The 18,959-nt window shown below is 48.7% G+C and overlaps 5 protein-coding genes across 5 annotated transcripts; 4 read left to right on the forward strand and 1 right to left on the reverse strand.

The window, feature by feature from the left end:
• Positions 1 to 1,624: 1,624 nt before the first annotated feature.
• PGRI_085510 (uncharacterized protein) lies at positions 1,625 to 3,062 on the reverse strand (the record flags this gene model as incomplete). The annotated part of the gene is made up of 2 exons (XM_040796265.1): positions 1,625 to 2,890; positions 2,943 to 3,062. 2 exons carry the CDS (start codon positions 3,060 to 3,062, stop codon positions 1,625 to 1,627), a joined length of 1,386 nt encoding a protein of 461 aa, XP_040650803.1.
• Positions 3,063 to 3,861: 799 nt separating this feature from the next.
• Positions 3,862 to 5,319, forward strand: PGRI_085520 (CENP-N/CHL4 family protein; the record flags this gene model as incomplete). The annotated part of the gene is made up of 1 exon (XM_040796266.1): positions 3,862 to 5,319. One exon carries the CDS (start codon positions 3,862 to 3,864, stop codon positions 5,317 to 5,319), a length of 1,458 nt encoding a protein of 485 aa, XP_040650804.1.
• Positions 5,320 to 7,647: 2,328 nt separating this feature from the next.
• On the forward strand, positions 7,648 to 8,925 carry PGRI_085530 (trafficking protein particle complex subunit 13; the record flags this gene model as incomplete). The annotated part of the gene is made up of 5 exons (XM_040796267.1): positions 7,648 to 7,714; positions 7,764 to 7,770; positions 7,829 to 7,952; positions 8,004 to 8,522; positions 8,638 to 8,925. 5 exons carry the CDS (start codon positions 7,648 to 7,650, stop codon positions 8,923 to 8,925), a joined length of 1,005 nt encoding a protein of 334 aa, XP_040650805.1.
• A 1,745-nt stretch (positions 8,926 to 10,670) lies between these two features.
• On the forward strand, positions 10,671 to 14,349 carry PGRI_085540 (dDENN domain protein; the record flags this gene model as incomplete). The annotated part of the gene is made up of 7 exons (XM_040796268.1): positions 10,671 to 11,298; positions 11,405 to 12,318; positions 12,381 to 12,440; positions 12,500 to 13,583; positions 13,641 to 13,838; positions 13,895 to 14,149; positions 14,207 to 14,349. The coding sequence occupies 7 exons, from the start codon at positions 10,671 to 10,673 to the stop codon at positions 14,347 to 14,349; spliced, it is 3,282 nt and encodes a 1,093-aa protein (XP_040650806.1).
• A 1,905-nt stretch (positions 14,350 to 16,254) lies between these two features.
• PGRI_085550 (type I 3-dehydroquinate dehydratase) lies at positions 16,255 to 18,378 on the forward strand (the record flags this gene model as incomplete). The annotated part of the gene is made up of 1 exon (XM_040796269.1): positions 16,255 to 18,378. One exon carries the CDS (start codon positions 16,255 to 16,257, stop codon positions 18,376 to 18,378), a length of 2,124 nt encoding a protein of 707 aa, XP_040650807.1.
• Between the last annotated feature and the right edge of the window lie 581 nt (positions 18,379 to 18,959).

An 18,959-nucleotide genomic window follows, 5' to 3' on the forward strand; every position in this document is an offset into this window, starting at 1 on the left:
ACTGTCGTTGTCTTAATTCTGCCTGTTGTTCTGGGGCGTGCACTGATGTTTCCTCAAATATAAATAGTTGTGGAGCTTGCAATCGTGCTGTTAGTGAACCTATTGCCCTACCTGGCATGATATAACGGCATTCACAATGGAAATATTGCTTATATGATACCATACAATAGTGCACCGGTGCGAGTCCTGCATGCTGTGGTGGTTCATGCACAGATCTAACCTCCGATCCAAATCATTGCGGCTCTTGTTCAGCTTCACCGTGCGTTGGGCTCCGACCAGCCTGCTGCTCTGGCCAATGTACTGACCTAGCTACTAATACACTACACTGCGGGACATGTAATACAACAGTGAGGTTTCCTGGTTCTCGTGTCAAATAACCCGGACACTAAGTGACTGTACTAACAGCTCAAAAGTGCCCAGCAAACGAACCAAGCTGCTGCTCAGGAACCTGCACCAACATCCTCACAGACCCCAACCACTGCGGCGGATGCTCGGTCCAGTGCCACGGCGTTGTCCCAGTCTGCTGTGACGGTGTTTGCAAAGATATTAGCACAGATCTTGCGCACTGCGGCAGCTGCGCGGCTCCCCAGTGCGTGGGCTCTAGACCGGCATGTTGCTCTAGTGTCTGTACAGATCTGGCGACTGATGTTGATCACTGTGGATCCTGCTCAACGAGTCTGTGTACTGGCGTCAATCAGGCTTGCTGTTCGGGGACATGTGTCCACCAGGATGGTGACGCCAACCACTGTAATTCTTGTTTGAGTTTGCCGTGTGGTGGAACACAGCGTGACTGTTGCTTTGGGCAGTGTACTGACCTGGCTACCAGTTTGCAGCATTGTGGATCTTGCAATTCTGCGCCCTGTACTGGCGTGTTGCCAGCTTGCTGTGGTGGGGTGTGTGTTGATTTGACGACTGATGTAAAGCATTGTGGATTATGCAATACAGTTGTATGTGCTTCCCCCTTTGCATTGGATGCTTTCTGTATCACGCATTGAATGGGCAAACTGACTATTGTTTCCTTTGATAGTGCAATTTCGGACCGGGAGGTGGAGGCTGCGTTGACGGCAATTGTATCAACTGCCCTACGAGTCAGCCTTTCTGTCAGTCGTCGAAAACATGTGTAAGTTCCCAACTGTACCCTTGTAAGACACTGAAATAACCGCCAAAAACAAGTGCCCGGGTGACTTCACATGCATCAATAGTGGTCCTCTGCCAGGATGTTGTGGACCATTGAATACCTGTCCACCAGGATCTAATCATCTCGGTGATCCCATATGTGTAAGTGACACACTAGATTCTCCCAGTTCGGCTTTCTGATTGGGTTAAACAGTGCCCATTGCCATGTACCCTTATTATTGCGCACCTGGTTTGTATAGGGTTCTAGGCTGAACGTTGTAGTGAGTGCGAGATGGACAGAGACAGCGAGAAAAGCGGATCGGAGTAGATAGCCTGCGGGCCACAGACTGTAGCAGATTATTATATCATGGCAAACGTCGGATGTTCATTATGTGTTTGTTCACATCGTATGTGCTATGTATAATGGATATGTCCACTGGTATATTAACATTTATAAATGCCTAAAGCAAATATGCCCATGAAAGTCTCGTTATGTTCTTGACAGTCGTTATAAGGATGACCCTTTCATCCAAGGCACCTCGACATCAAGGGCGTCTGCTACCCTGGTCGCAGAAGCGAGACAGCCCTCGAGCAGGACCATCCCGTCCCAGCACCAGCCACCAACCAGCCAGACATTTCCATCTCCATTCCGCCAGAGTTGGCTCTTCTCACCTCCAGAATTGTTTTGGCCGAAAATCTGGTTGACGACTTGTCTGCTGGTGGTTGATCGCAAAACACGAGTGAATGTGGCAGTGTGCAAGACCTTCTCAGGGTCGATCGGAGCAATAGGATAAGTCGTGATAAGAGCGGATGACGGATGTTCATGGACCGTCTCAGTTGCCGTACCGTTTGAGCACATATGGAGTGGGTGAGGTGCTGGTTCGCCGGGGCCCAAAGATACTTGCGCCCAGATGGATTTGCTGGAATCCAGAATTCGGGAAAAGTCGCGGTGCACAACGGATTGGACGGTCGTAGTTGGAACGGCCTTCATTGCGCTTCGGAGAGGCTGGAAAATCGTGCCAACCACATCAGGTGTGACGGCCAGAATGACATGGTCAAATAGCCGCGAGCTGCTCTGGCCATCGCAAGTATCTGTCCAGCTCACTTGAACTTTTGTGCCAACATTCTCGACCGCTGTGACCTTCATGCCAAGTTTATATGTCAAATCTTCGGACAGCTTTTGCTCAACATGCTGAACACCGCCGAGAACAGTATGGTGGTTTTTGCGGAAGGTTCGTCTTCCATAATCAACTAGGTCAAGTGCCGGGGAATCCATCAGCGCGTCGTGTGAACAAGTGGCAACGCTTGCGAAGACCGGTAAGAAGTAGCGCTTCACGTAATAACTGGGCAACATGATCCTCTCCACATATTGACGTAAAGATTCCTCGGTGCCACATGACTCCAGCGTTTTGGGCGCTACAAAGAAGCAGCAGGCCTTAAACCAATAATAACACATTGCCAGATAGCACACCTCGATCAGCCACCCAGTCCATGATAAGCCCGTGGGACGCAAGGGAGGTAATTGATGGTTATTCGAGGAATGCATATAGTACGGAGAGGTTTGTTTTGTGGAATTGTCCGGTAGAGTCGATAGCGAGTAAATAAACCGCAGCGGGCCATACGGAATACCAAAATAATCGTACATTCTCTTGAGACTTTCGTAGTATCCGTCGGCGAATGTGCGCATGGGAAGATCGAGACGTTCGGGCTTTGCGCCTCCGCCATTCTGGTTTGTGAGATTGTATGATGCAGAGTCGAGAGAAAGTTTGTCTTGCTGTGTAGTTTATTAATTTTAGTTTGCGCGGTGCCACGGGAGAAAACAATACCTTTTCAAACACTTCCACGTCGAATCTCCCCCGATGATCATTCCTGAGCATGTATGCGACAACTAGTCCAGCCATCCCTGTACCAATTATAGCAACATTTTGGCGTTTGTTTGCCTCCATATTGAAGAAGATGTTGATTTACAGCAGGAGAAGAATAGCGTATATTGTGATTCCTAGGATCGAGAGCGAAAGGAGGTCCTGGAGGTCAAGAAGTTCGCTTAAAACAACTGTCCATGGGCATCCTGCAACTTTCAACATTTCAACCTTGGCACCTGCGAGCAGAATGACCCACACCTTTGTCAGCAAGAATCTCAGCCTCGGTCTAAAGTCATCAATATCTTGTGCATATCCACCATACAAGACAACATATCATAGTTATCATAATATGCTGGTCAGTCCCCTTTCGGGTACGGGTGTAACCTTGGAGCCCCAACGAGATGAGTATACTTATAAGTATCTACATAGGTATATTGACCTAAGTTGGGGAAGAAGTGGGCTAGTATAACAACATATTTAAATATGTACGCTGTGTGTTATCTTCGGTCTTCTCCAATTTAGAGAAAATATATCTTCATCTTGAAATCTTTAGGAAGTAAATACGTCTAGATTGATGCTTCTATTTATGTACAACTGAAGAACAGAGGAACAGAAGGATGAAGTATGAAGATTGGGTTGGGTCAGGTGACCAGTAAGTGCCAACCTTGAAGCTCACCGCCTAGATGGCATAATCATGTTGTTCTTATCGGCTTATCGACACGTGCATGTTTGTTGACAGCCCTGGAGGTCGATTTTAGAATTTGGACAAGAACTTGCACAGCAGAGGAACAGATCAAGATATGGGTCTAGAGCCATGCCTGCTATTGATCTAAGAGAATTCTGAACATTCCCAGGTACTGGCCATACCTTGTCAATTACGACCATGGCGCGCCCTAAAACAGTTCGCGCCCCGACAACAGCTAGCCTTCCAAATAACCTCCGTATTCCCTCGTCGACTCCGTCCCTCGCAAAATCTCTGGGAAGGCTATCGAGGCAAGCGCTACTGGACCTGGTATTTATTTGGCTTGACGATCGCAATATCGTCTCGTTCCCACCATATCTACAAGCCGACGGCGCAGATGGCCCCGACGATGACGAAGCTCTGCCCTACCCCGCGGGAGAGACAATCGAAGAAGTCCGCCAGGTATATGAAGACCTGAAGGACCGCAAGGGTGCAAAGCGCGAAGTTCTCGAACGAATACTGGAAGGCGATTGGCGGCAGGGTATCACACTGCGTCAGTTGGCCATGGCAGACCTCCGCTATATGGATGACCACCCCGCTAGCCTGCGATGGACCGCGCTCGAGCTCAGTCGTATTGATATGAATCGCAAGAACTCCAAGGAAATACCATCCACTGACTGGTCCGGTACTGTACCGCGAATGCAAGCGGCAACATTTGTGCAAGGCCTCCAACGAGAAATATCCCCATTGGTTAAGGCCCACTATCACCTCGCCCACTCAGCAACACTGCCACTAACTTTCTTACGGATCTTTGTTGTTGACTCGCCATATCAATCCCCGAGGCAGGCAGCCGAGATCTTCACCGACTCGTCCCGGGTCATCTACGTCGCTTTTCCGGATAGTTGCCCTTACGTCTACACATCCATAGCATCGTCCACCGGGTCAAAAGCTGCTCCTGCGACAAGCTCAGCCGCTACGGATACTCGAACTCTTCAGCGTCTGGTCCGCGATTCTATTCCCAAGGCTTTATCCCGCCCACAGGAACGATTCTCTCTGCAGGCGACATCCCTGGCAGCAAAAAATCTACCCACACTTCTAGCTCTCCGCGGACCTGGACGATCAAGGGCATCAAATGGCGCCTTCAGCGTTTTTGCAGATGCAGCCATTGAAGGAAGTCCGTTGGACCCTAGACCTTCCAATACAGTCTCACCTGAAGAGCATATTCAAGCGGGTCAGTCGGGCCCAGCAGAACGCAAAGAAAACACAAATGGCTTGGCGACGAAACGAAGATCCAATGGTATGGATAGAATCCCCCTGTCTCCGGACTTGAAAAAACGCTGTCTGGCCATCCACTCCCGATTCGGAACATTGGGGTCATCAGTTGCCCCGGCACCGCTGGACCGTCTTGATATTCGACTACTTGATAAGCCGGGATCGAGTGAGGAGCAGGATGATGTTACTGACGATGTTGATGATTCTTTGTCCACGCTACCTACAGTTTCACTCACTTTCTCGGGCTCCGACGTTATCGGCGGGATTCGCAAACTTGCGGAGTTAGGCATTGTTGACCCTGAACGTATGCCATCGTGGATGACTGGCGAGGAAGGTGTTAGTGTCGCGAGTGTTCGACAGGGTCATCCGCTTCAAAGGGACACATAGAAGAATTTGCCTTTGATGTTCTTGGATTACGGGGAGTTAAGAGTGTTGGTGGCTTTTTTTGATTTTTGTGTGTTGGGCCGTTGGAGCTTGATTTGATACCCAGGTTGGAGCTGCTTTTTTTTTTGTCATAATTGACTTGACCGACAGCATGAATGAGTTTTGTAACATATTCTAACTGTAGGAATAAGCAGTATCAAGACTCGACATTGAAGAGTTCCAGATGTCATTTGTGATACTATGCATAGTATCCAGCTGGGCAGTGTAAACATGTTTACCTCATCCCAGAACCGCCTTCGAACACATTCCCGATTTCGAGGATAATTTCTCCGATAAATCGTAACTAATCTCTTGTTACTCCCAGCCTAATGATAGAGCAATGCATGGTTGAACCGAAGAGTATCAATGATAGCTATCTTAAAATAAGACATTCCTATATTTCCCAAAGAAAAACTGCCTGAAGTAAAAGGACAGGAAACTGATACATTCTGGAATTGTTTCTTTTAATATGCTCTGAAAGAACCCTTGCAATATTAGTTGGTCTTATGGTCTTATGGTCTAGCGGTTATGACTGTGGATTTTGATATCTTATTGGAAATCTTTCCACCAACCCCGGTTCGAACCCGGGTAAGACCTTTCATTCCTTTTTTTTTATTTTTTTTTTTAAAAGAATATCTAAAGATTCGTTCTATTTAATAGATTCCACGCAATCCCTCTTCCACGGCACTTGGCTAAATGCGCTGTTAGATTTCAAGTTCTTCCTCATATAAGCTGTTATCACTTACCAGTAAAGACAACAGACAACATCCTTAGACGCATGTATAATGGTCTCCCACTCCTTAAAGCAAGCCTCGTGGACATTGTTGCCGCATGCATGGCACAACATAGTTCCCTGGCTGCTGAACCCATTGAAACAAATTGGGCATTTGCCTTCGACAGGCTTCCTTCTCTTGGCCGAGATAAGAGTACTCTTGTCCTCGATATTTTCCAAGGATGATGAAGCAAGCATCTGACGTAGCTCCTATTAACGCGTAATTTGGTCAGGGGTGTGTATAAATAGTATGATACTCGATCGATGCTTGCAATAACTCACAGACGGCAAAAATGATCTTTGGTACCTCAGTATCCCAGGGACATCCATTGCGGATAGGACTTGACAACGCATTAGTATAAAAAGGTCTGAGACTGGCAGTAGGGATGTACACGAAGCAGTATTCTATATGTACTGGGCTTTGTTGAGACTTACCAAAGCAGATATGCTTACACTGCGCCTTTCGGAATCTGACATCCGGACAGTTACAGCGAGGTACTTTCCCAATGATCGTTTTGTAGACACTACCGGTAGATCCAACAACATCAAATGAGATTTCCGGGACATCTTTGGTTCCGCCGATATTGTGTGCAGTGATAGACATGCTAAAAGGAACGCCGATTAGCCCATTGAAGTATGCTAGACCTCGATATTTACTTACATTTGTTTCTCATTGCGTATATCTCTTTCTAAGAAGTCTTTGGTAAGTGTGTTTAGCCATGGAAGCGTGCGTTTCTCAGGCATGGATACTTGCATGACACTGGAAGGATTGCGATGCGCAATTTGAATTGTTCTCGGTCCTGGGAGTAGTACCTTTAGGAAAGACAGGGGAACATGGAATAACTTTGAGGTCTTATACTGCAAATATAATAAAGAAAAGGCTAGTTACATGTGTATTCCGTGGGAAGCAACACTCAAAGAAGGCCCCACGTGGAGTGTCATATGACTTTGCATGAAGTCTCAGAAAGCTGTCAGTAAGTAGGACATGTTCTAGATGTGCTTCACCGTTTATGCATTAACTTTGGTATACGGAGGAATAAGGAGACAGTATGGGTTGTTTGTCCACTATACACAGTAGGACATACCGTACATATTATATATACATACTCAGCCCTAAAGAAATCCAAGCTTCTTCCCTATTAGGTAGCATCCCCCAGGGAGCTATGACACTAATCGAGCAGTTCAACACATGGCCAAACTTACCTAGAAACATAATACGTATGTAGTCAAATAGTAGGAAATCAATTGTTTGACAACAATTGTACGCATCCATGCGTAGTGAGACAGTAAGAGGAGATGTCGACCTTGAAGTCCTTGGAGGTGGCACACACTTTAGAAAGAGTGGACGTTTGCACTGTTTGTTTTGGGGAAGCTTCCCTATCGCTATCAGCTCGTGGAGAACTGTGGACTTGTCCCTCTTCATCGACAAGATGACGCTATACTGCAGAGTCCGGCATTGCAGTTGATTCTTTGATCCATTTTATTCTTCCTCTGGAACTGATATCTAAGTTTATTCTCCAATGTCACGTCCGCGGGCTCTGTCGGGCGCTGATGCCCCGAAGGAACCACATGCGGTCTCCCTAAAAGGTATGTGAATACAACCCACTGTTGGACCTGCAAGCTAATTATTGATTAGTGTTGCGGTAATTCCAGTTATCCACATCTTGGGGTTGATGGCAGTTCCTAACTTTCAATACATAGCCTCGCGCGACCGTCCCTTTCCTATCAATATCCCCTCCCGATGTCTAACAGTATAATCTCCACGAAAGCCTCGCTAAGCTGTCCATCCGGTAACTCCGATGATCAGTTCATTTTAGCGCCTCTTGTGAGACTGTGATCAAGCCCTTGCAAAGAAGCTATTCACTAACGACAATAGCTTACTTTACCTCCCTCCTTCGGGTCCGTCTACGTCGGGGAAACCTTCGGATGCACGCTCAGCACGAACAATGAGATCGATGATGACGACAATGAGAGAGTCCTTACATCAGTTCGCATAGTAGCCGAAATGCAAACACCTTCGTCAGTCGCAGCACTGGAGCTGGAGCCACCCAGTGACTCTGCATCAGCAGACGGGCTCAAGATCGGCGAATCATTACAAAAGATCCTACGGTTTGATTTGAAGGAGGAAGGAAACCATATACTAGCTGTCAGTGTCAGCTATACAGAGACAAAGATTGGCTCAGACTCCCAGGCAGCTAGTGGCCGGGTCAGGACCTTCCGCAAGCTATACCAGTTTGTGGCACAGCCCTGTTTGAGCGTTCGGACCAAGGCATCCGAACTGCCGCCACTTGAGGTAGATAATAAGTCACTCGGTCCGTACGGGAAGACTAGGTTACTCCGGTTTGCCCTGGAGGCACAATTGGAAAACGTGGGTGAGGGCGCGGTGGTAGTCAAGGTATGAATTTCCTATCGATCCCCAGCGAATTGGGGGGGGGGGGCCACGGCGAAGTGTACCTGATAACCGGGGGCGGAAATGCTCAACAACTTGGCTAACGTTGAGGGATGGATAGCAAACAAAACTAAATCCTAAGCCACCGTTCCAATCAAAATCGCTAAATTGGGAGACGATGAACCTGGACATGACGGCACTACCCACACTCAATCCACGGGATGTCCTACAAGTAGCATTTTTGATGGAACAAGAAGAGGGCCAGAACGAGGGACTTGAAACTCTCCAGAAGGACCTGCGACGGGACGGTCGTGTCACGCTAGGTCAGTTGTCGATTGAATGGCGTGGCGCCATGGGAGACAAGGGGTTCCTGACGACGGGCAACTTAATGAGCCGGAAACGCACTTGAAACGCGGTGTGCAACTGACTCACCGGATCGTTTCCGCTATTGTATCACGATATGGAACTCCAGTTGGATTGGTGCATCCAGCCGCTGAGTTGCATGGAGCAAGGGCGGTTTGTACACATTTATGGCCCACACAATATTATTGGCATTCTCTTAAATTTAGTGTGTAATATCTTCTCTTGGCATATCCAACGCAAGAGGCTTCAGAATAGAGTGTAATGGTCCAATGTGCTCTCTGGCGCCACTAGCACGGGCGGAAACCAGCCTTGCCATGCAGCCAACGCTTAATTTTTATCGCACGGCAGTTGCTTCCCGGCAAGCTCCGGGGTTCTGGGGATAATTTGGGTATTTGCTCATTATAAAAAAAATTTTTAAAATAAAGAAAAGTGGAATTCATTCAGCCCAAGGCCACGTATTCTACTCCGTACGGGATGTCACATATGGGTTGGGTACGTATACTCCACGTAAAGTCCTAAAGAGTCCAGATTTTTCAACCCTATGGGGTTATAGAGTCTAGACTCTGTAGTGAAAGATCATTATCAAAATTTCCAATGTTTTAATTTTTACTTTGAAGAGGTTTGATCTCCACCGCCTCATCATATATGCACGTACTAATGTATAGTGTTGAAATAACCCTAAAACCTTCAAGTTGGAAATCCTGGGAACAGTTGCAAAAGGATATTGTAGGGAAGTGTCGTAAATTAGGAGTATATGTATATGTATACATACGCAGACTTATAGTTAGAGATATAGGGTTAAAATACACACAGAGTATATGGGTTTGCCTACAATGTACAGAGTATGTTGTATGTTGTAGGTAATTTTTTATAACAGGCAACTTCACACCCCCCTGCTCCACATTGCCCGACTATAGTATGGATCGTCTCAGCTCCACTTACCTCCTCGAAACCCAGTTCAACTTATTATAGAAAGTGTATGTTGGACGGAGTACTAGATTCTATTATAAAAGAAAGCAATTGTTTACTGAAAAGATGATTTCCGACATGGTGCATATGTACACTGTACTTGAAAGCCTACTCCTTAAGTACTTGATCGTCTCACCCCCTGAAAGTCCCGAGATAAAAGAATGACATTGTGGCGTACTAAGCTAAACCCCTAAAAAAAAAAGAGAGAAAGAGCCCTTTTTAGCATAGTAACAGTGTAGTATAAAGTCCATCTTACTACGGAGTACTCCGTACGGAGTACAGAGTAGGTAGCTCTGGAGGTCGTGTAGATGAACATTAAAAGACCCAGTTTTCTACTACCATGGATCATTGACAAACCCCTGGGGGTGTGTGTACAGGAAATACCAACCTTTATATACCCCGGATGTATCCCCTTTTAAAGTCCAGCCCGTGCCTGCAGGTCAAAATTCTTGTGCATAGAAATGGCCCAGGCTCACTTCTTTTATTCCTATACAGCAACTACCCGTTAAGAAAAAAATTTAAAAAAAAAGAAAAGAAAATAAATAATAAATAATAATAATAAAATACTTGCAGAAAGAAAGGATAGAAATGATACCCTAGAATACACACACAAAAGACCTCCTTTTTTAATACAACGTTATGACCTTAAACCCCCCAAAATTGATCTTCGCTTTGAACTGCCCCTCCCTCCCGTTCTCCCCCATTTTTACCAGCTTCCCCCTCTACATGCGCTCAACCCCCCCCCCTCATTCCTTCTCCTAATAATATCCATGTGGTAACAATTAAGGTATTAACCAACAGTCCGCCGTGACTCTCTCCACAATGCCATCGTCAAGCAACTCTGAGGGCGCTCCTCTAGCCGACTACTTCTGGATAGCCGGTGTGGATGGTACAGAGATCCTGGATACCTTCCAGAGATTGGGAGAAGATTACCGTGCCAATGGTGCTGCATCTCCAGGACCTGCGCTAGCAGATACCATTCAAGAAGATGCTGATGCGGAGGAGGAACATAACTCGGATGTCTCCCGGCCAAACTCGACGCTCTTCGCTGGTCACAGGGGCTCTACCCAACGACTATCCACACTCTCAAAGGGTTCAGAAGGCACAAATGCTGCTGGCAGTAACAGTAACCGGAGCAGTATGACCGTCAAGGGTGCCTCGTCACCCCTGCGTGCCTCGGCTCTCTTTTCTGAGGACTTCGATTTCGACTCCGCGCTGTTCAAGTTCGCCAACGAGCGTGAGTCCTTTCTAACCGACTTGAGCTTGAGTGCTGGCGCTATTACACCGAATACCCGCCCGCGATCGAGGGTTCGAACGCAGAAGATTGTCTCCGACGATTCACCCGCACCTAGCGGTAATTTGTTGAGGTCGGGTATTGGGAGCGTGCGACGCCACATGGCCTTTCGGGATATGAATAGTATGAAGCGGCAACCGTCAATTGCTCGTCAAGGTAAGAGCTCCCTTTCTAATTCCATTCCCTAATCATTATGGAACCGGATCGTGGCTGGGACCCTTTTTTTAAAAAAAAAATGCACTAGCTGACGGATTATCTCCAGCTTCGGTGCGCACTTCGCGGCGACTTAGCAACTACAATTCAGTAATCCCTGTTCCGCAACCTCTCGAAATATCTCCTACGATGCACCCGTTGAAACGACGATTCGAGCCCGTTCTCCTCGACCGATACCCCACACGCGGCATGCCAGACGAGACGAAGCAGCGCGGCAATTTCCCCGACTACGTTCCTATGTTCGCCTTTCCGAATGATGTCAACATCGTCTCCTCCGATCAACGACCTCGCTCTACCTGGCATGGATTTGCCATGACAACGGACAATGGCTCCAGATTACACGCCATCTGTGTGATTATTTGGATACCGTTGAACCCAAATGCTGCGGAGGAACTCGAGAAGCGCTGCGAGGAATGGAGAAAGGACAATATGACCGACGAAGAGCGTGAACTGGCTGCAAGCTTGGGTGAACGATTAGCATCAGAGCGGGCCAAACTATCCCGGCTCCTAGCCCAGCTACCGACCGTCCCGTCAGGATCCGAATCCCGCGAACAACTCGAAGATGATATCAGCGCCGTGGAGGAGAAAATTGGCCTAATGACCGATCTGCTTCGTCCGGTCCGGCATGGCGCGGCCTCCAAGATCGAGGGTCTGACCGATGGTGATACTGGCTTCTGGATTCCCCGTGCCTACGGTATCTTGGGCCGAGAGAGCACGATGACGAGCTTCTGGAAGGAATGGCTCAAGGCTATTGTGGTGCCCATGACGGAGGGCAGTCTACAACACGTGCCTCCGGCCTCGCCGCGCATGGGTGTATGGCAGCCGCTGGAGCGATATGTCATGAATCTCTGTACAGAAGCATTCTGTCCAATATCTTCGAAGACTCAGGTCGAGCTTGCGATTCGTGAGCTACGGTTATTTGCACGCAAAGAGGCTCCCAATGAGATCCCTGGTTCTCGGAATGTACGTGAACCGCACTTCTTGGATTAACTTCTTTTTTGAAACTTTTGCTGACTGATTTCCAGACTGATCTCTATGCCTTGTTCCGCACTTTGTCGGTTCCTAATATTATCATTCTCTTTGAGGTAGGCTTGATTCGCTAGTTTAGTTGACATACCACATTGCTAACCACACACATGCACAGTACGCTCTTACCGAATCCCGTATCATCTTCTTGTCTTCCCACACCTCCATGCTCTATCTCGCGACCAGATCCTTGATCGATCTTTTGTTCCCTCTGGAATGGACAGGCGTCCTCATTCCTGTCCTTCCCGCGCGTTTAATCCAGGCCCTCGAGGCCCCTTGCCCATACATCGTGGGTATCGAGCGTCGGTACGAGAAGGTGGAGTTGCCCACGGACGACTTTGTCCTAGTTGATTTGGACAACAATATGATCGAAAGTACCATTCAACCGACCTCTCTTCCGCGTCATCAGCGCAGGAAGCTCCTGTCCTTGCTGCAACTCGCTGCCCCTCAGCACACTAGGTTCAACGTACCCACCGGGCCTCCTGCGTATGCAATCGAGACGTACCCATGGGATTCATTCATGTCAGAGAGCAAGGCCACTTTCACATCCAAAGCGCCTGCAACAAATCTCGCGAAATATGTCGGTCTCAACTCCAGTGCCTTCGGTGCAACGGCCGTGATGCCAGGCTCTTATACACCTCCCATCTTCAACGTTTTCCTGCACGCCCGAAACGAGGCCGGTCCGTCTCGTGGGTACTCATCTCGCGGATCGGAGCGCCCAGGGACCAGCTCCACTATGAGAGCAGGTGCCTCTCCGCCATCTCCGAGAGAGAGTTCGCCTACCTCTGGCTACTTCCCTCCTCCACCAGCCCCCTCTTCACGAAATGATTCCGGTATGGCATTGCAAGCTTCATTGCGCGAGAAGCGTTCCGGTCATTTCGACGCCGCCTCGCGCCGTAGTTCGTCGTTTGGAATGAGTCGACGTCCAAGTGCTCCGTTCCTGGGTCATGCTTCCAATCTCTCAGTGACCACTCTCAACACTGATTATGGTGCAGGATCCACATACGCTCCATCTGTGTATGCGCAGTCTACCATCGCTGCATCCACAATTATGCCCCAATCTTCAAACCAGCCTGTTGGCAATAACGAGGGCACTTGCTGGGCCGAGGGCCACTATTTCCAAGTCCAAGTGTGGGATGATAAATTGACCTGTGCTATCTGTGACGAACTGGCAGAGGAAAACATGTACAAATGCTCTGCGTGTAGGTTGACAGTCCATAACCGCTGCGCCTCCATGGTGTGTCTGCCGTGTGATGCAGCCTTCCATCCGGATCAAATTCGCGCGGCGTTTGTCAGATGCTTCGCCAGTTTATTCTACACCTATAAGAAGTTCCTTGTGCCGGCAAGTGGCGATAAGAAAAAGTCCGGCATGTATTACAACTTCAACATGGATGCATTCCTGAAGAGCCTTCCAAGCGAGCACGCCGAGTATGTCACAATTCTGCAACAGACACAAGGTAAGTCGGCGGCCCCTCGGTATGGTACCGCGAATAAAATACTAACCCAGCGCTAGGCTTCAATGAGTTCATCAGTGACCGTGAGCGAACAAACCCGAAGTCTAAAGACTCGCGCATGACCCTGTTCGACGAGATCGTCCTTTCAAAGCGCAACCGTGGCCGCACATCCATTTTCTCCGGCCGGTCGACAACAGACTTCCTCTCAGACACCTCGAACCATCTGTGGCGTACAGCCAACGCTACATTCTTCACCCCAAGCAGCCGCAGCCAGCATAATCTTTCAGCCGACTACGGCAGAGTCCCTGCAAGAGGTACGCCCGAATATTCCAACCCCCAATCCAATTTGCTCACTGACAATCACCCTGCAGCACCGGCGAACCTAGATACTACCCTGATGTCAGAACCACGCATGATTCACGGTGCACCGCGAGTTTCCAAGACGGCAAATACTGCCCGTAGAAAGCCACTGCCCAAAATGATGAACGGGCTCGCCATCTCTCCGCCGAGTTAATTGGTGCGATTCCACACGCGAGTGGCCCGTCCATCATTTTGTCGTTATCTGTCCTGCCCTTGTGCGGGCGGGTCGTATGTGCGCGTGCCATTTGTCATATGTGTCATGTCCGCCTTTTCGAAACACTTCCCTGTGTTTCCTTGCTCGAGCCTGAAACCTGGAACTCCGTCCGACTCCACCTTGGTTCTCAATTTACCCCGGCTCATGGCGTTGCCCATCCCATGCTTTGTCTCACAACGAGCAAATGGGATTGCGATTGCCTACTGCGTGTCTTCGTTTGGGCATGTGTGCCGATTCAAGCTGAGAATGACAGGCCGCTGGCTCGGCTCAACTTCTCGCTTCCCGCTAATATCCCGCGAATGGAATGATGCATGTGTGCTTGCACACCTTCGGCCTCCTGCTTGAACTTATTTCCCTTACCTGATCTACCATGCTGTGTCATGGTAGACACCGACATCTCAGAAGATGTCAGACGGTCCACGTGCCGATCTTCGGTTGCGTTGCTACCCTCGTACATAGTGTTGACTCCGGCTTGATGCACGGAACCGTGAACAAAACCCCCAAAAGCGCCATCCTGGTTTGGAAAGTGAGGTGGTGACTATTTGTGTGCCTGATATTGATACGTACATGTTGTCCTCTGGACCAGCACCTCTCTTCTTTTCCTGCCTTTTTTCACTCTTCTCATTTCTCGGCCTGCGTTTCTCTCTTTCCCTTCCCCACTGCCTGTTACTTTCCAAATACCCCCTCTTCATTTGGCCGGTATTTTTCTCTCCTTATGTCTTAATTGGTCGTTTGAAATACAATGCTAGGCGGATCTAGTCTCGATTCTATCTTTCCTATTTCTTCATGTCTCTTGTCTTTCCCGTGTCAAACCATCACCCATACCTATTCTACATGGTTTGCAACTATGCTTCGGATGTGTTTCCCTTCCAGTTGCAATTTAATGCTGTCACTTAACTCTGGTTACTTTCCATGCATCGAGGACAGAAAAAACAATGCACAGATGATTGTTTCATGGTATGCATTTTGAATATGGGAGCATATAATTCTCGGCATTTGTCCCTGATACAAGTACCTATATCCATGTACTCTTCCACCAATCCTAGCGTCTAAGTCGTTTGCCTGTTTCTCTCGGATACAATAGGCTATGTAGCATCCGTTCTAGTAGCCGATCATTTGCCCTGGCCGAGGCTGAGACCGGCTTATGTAGATTGGTGGGTTTCCCTCGTATCGGATGACGGGGGCTATAGAGCCCGCTGTCAGGTAATCATGAGGTTACGGTGACCCCGGCTAGGTTCGATATAGGCTGATATCAACAGATTGTGTATGGAAGATATGATTCCTAAGCATATCATGATCTCCCCTATTCCCATATTCAATTTGACCTATGGACGTATATCAATTTTACAGGACATTTGGTTGGAGGATAAACCCAACACGGCTGATTGGCGGATAAACCCAACTCCGTCCCTTTTTCCCCGCGTCCACTGTCGCGGACTTGCATTGGGTGGAACCTCCGTGAGAAGTTCTTCCATCGATCCATGTCGTCTCAAATGGTTTCCATTACCCTTGCAGCTAGGTTATCAACCTCTACCCGCCTAGGATTTCCTTGGCATCCACTTATTCAACTTACCCCCAATTACCCCATACCCTGGAGCTAGCCTTGTTCGGCCCGCGTTTCCTAATTGCTTTATACTACCTGTTACGCTAGGTCCTGGCTGTGACAAGAGGCGAATTGGAAAAAAAAAAAGACTTGGTCCTTGCGTTCCCTTATTCCCCCCTCTCCGACTCCCATTTTTACCCGTCTCGACCCATACTTCGACCTGCATATACATTCTCACCAGCACCAAGTATGAAAACACTTGGGACTGCTATGCTATGATTCCGACAGCCTTTCCGCAGCACATGGCCACTCCGCTGCTAGATGATCCCCCCGTCTCTACAACCCTCAAGACGCAGGATCCGCCTAGCGCCAACCCAAATAGCGCCGTCTCTTCCAATGCTACAACAATCCCTTATCCCGCTCCCCCGGCTGCGCCCAAAGACCAGATAGCTGTGGACATCGCCGCACCGGCCGCCAATACTGCCGCGGGGACTGTCGTGATCATCTATGGCCAGAACCAAGATCATATTGTACAACTAGTAGCGGAGGTTCTGGGCAAGCCATGGACAACGGAGGCGTCGTTAGGGATGCTTGCGCGGGCCAACGATGCAGTGGTCGCGGGGATCATAGCGCATGATCTAGCGCGGAGCTTGCAAGGATGCGAGCGATCATCTCTAGTTTTAATAAACACATACTGCGTGGAAGATGGCTCTGCGCCGGAAGACTCACTCACTGAGAGCTGTGACTATGAGTTCTTATATTCGCGGAGTCCGTTCCTACGCCGGGATCTATCGCGGTTTTTGTCTTTGATTCTTGGCCAGACGAGGCCGCATGATGATTTGCGGACGAAGACCAGGACGAATTTTATCTCGACTACTTTTCCCGATGTGCATGCTGCTTTGCCGAATTTGGATATCCTATCTGTGGGATCGGATGCTGTTGAGATCCGTGTGGATTTGCTGGTGGAGCCGGCCCCGGAGGGTTCGACCGTTCCGCCTGTTCCGAGTTTGAAGTATGTTGGTCAGCAGTTGATGTTGTTGCGGCAGCATACTGAGTTACCGATTATCTTCACTGTTCGCTGTACGAGGGAGAATGGGAAGTTTCCTCTAGATGACCCTGCGCTCTTTTATAAGTACCTGCGGCGAGCGATACAGTGGGGAGTCGAGTATATTGATGTGGAACTATGGCTGCCAGAGAAGATCCGCCGCCAACTATTTGAGAAAAAGGGCCATAGTATGATTTTATCTGCTTTCCATGACTTCTCTGGAACCTGGAAGTGGACATCCGAAGAGGCGCAGCGCATATTCACGGAAAGCGCCAAATACGCCGATATCGTGAAGATGATCGCCATGGTCAACACAATCCAAGAGAACTATGAGCTAGAATACTTCCGCTCTACCATTAAAAACCGTGGCCCAGGCCCACTTCTGTCAGCAGTCAACATGGGCCAAATGGGTCAGCTATCTCGAGCCCTCAACACCGTCTTCTCGCCAATCACCCACCCCCTCCTCCCAATGATCGCCGCACCAGGCCAGCTAACCGCGGCGGAGATCAACGAAGCCCTACACATAATGGGCCAGCTCCCCAAACGCGACCTCTATGCTGTCGGCTCATTCCGCTCCACCCCACACTCAATGTTCATGGAGAAATGTCTGAACGAGCTTGGCCTCCCACACAATTTCACCTCCGTCGACCGCGGCCCAAAAGGGTCCATGGAATCTGTCCTATTACAACCGCAGTTCGGCGGTGCCTACGTCAATCCCCCAGTCCCAAGCACAACTGGTTTCATCCCCGCAGTCAGCGACGCAGCCCGCGCAATCGGGTTAGTCGACACAATCGCCATGACGCCTGGCGAAGCCGTACCTGGAACCTCCCGCTTCATCGGCGAAAACGCCGCCTGGAAGGGCATCCGCGCAACCCTGACTCGTGAATACGTGCCGTCCGCATATAGCAGCCGCGCAGCAATCATCCTCGCCGGCTCTGAAGCAGACGCTTCCGCAGCGATTTTCGCACTACGTAGTCTGGCTGTTGGCACAATCTACACGGTTGGGTTTAAAGCGAGTGGCCCGCTCGCTGCGGGACTCGAGCCGTTCACATCCATCCAATCTGTCCAGCGGGTTGAGCAGCCTTTTGTTATTGTCTCTGCACTGCCCCCGGAGAAATCGCTACTCGTGCAGCCTCTGCTGAGGCATTATGGTATTAATGGTCGTTCCTCGCCGCGTTCTACTCGAGGGAAGGTTTATCTTGACCTTACGAGTGGGCCGAGGAAGGGGGATCCTTTGGCTGTTGCTACTAGTGCAGGGTGGACGGCGTACGGGGTTGAGGATGTTAGCGCATGGACTACTGTTGAGACGCTGAGGTTGCTTGTTGGACAAAATGTGCCATTTGACTTTGTGCGCATGGCGTCCGGAAGGCCTTTGTTTTAGTTTATATAGCATACTGCATACCTACGTAGGTAATTTGTGGTTCATTTATTGTGTATTGTTGATGCAATAGATGTTGATGTTGGATTGGGATTTTGTTTTGGGGGTTTGGGTTCTGTTTTTTGTAGGGTTATCTGTGTTATGTGAGATCCATGGATCCATGACTAGTCTGACTAGTCTCACTAGTCCAAGTCTAAGGATGGTGTTTTATTGTCCCTATGAATATTTTTTAGGATCAACTGCAATAGGTATTTCTGTTATATATGTTGCCGATGATAGGAATTCCTGCGCTTGGCTTTGGCACATACATAGTAGGCATTATCAATGTTTTAAATCATAATGATAGCTCCTAACAAGCGATATATACTTCAGGGCTAGATACTCCTAACAGATGGGAACTTCTTAGAATATCTGGGGTCAGCCCTACTCTACATTTTCCAGACATTGTGTTTCTTCGCCTCTCCACCTCTAGTGTACGAATTAAAATCAGCTATGCATCCGCACTCTTATAACTTGACTCTCGGAAAATATCAAGTCTAGAAGATGCTACTCTCTTTTAATTTAAACGTTTTCTAGTTTCAGCA

The sequence above is a fragment of the Penicillium griseofulvum genome (assembly GCF_001561935.1).
Source record: "Penicillium griseofulvum strain PG3 chromosome Unknown contig_11, whole genome shotgun sequence".
In the NCBI taxonomy this organism is placed as follows: Eukaryota; Fungi; Ascomycota; class Eurotiomycetes; order Eurotiales; family Aspergillaceae; genus Penicillium; species Penicillium griseofulvum.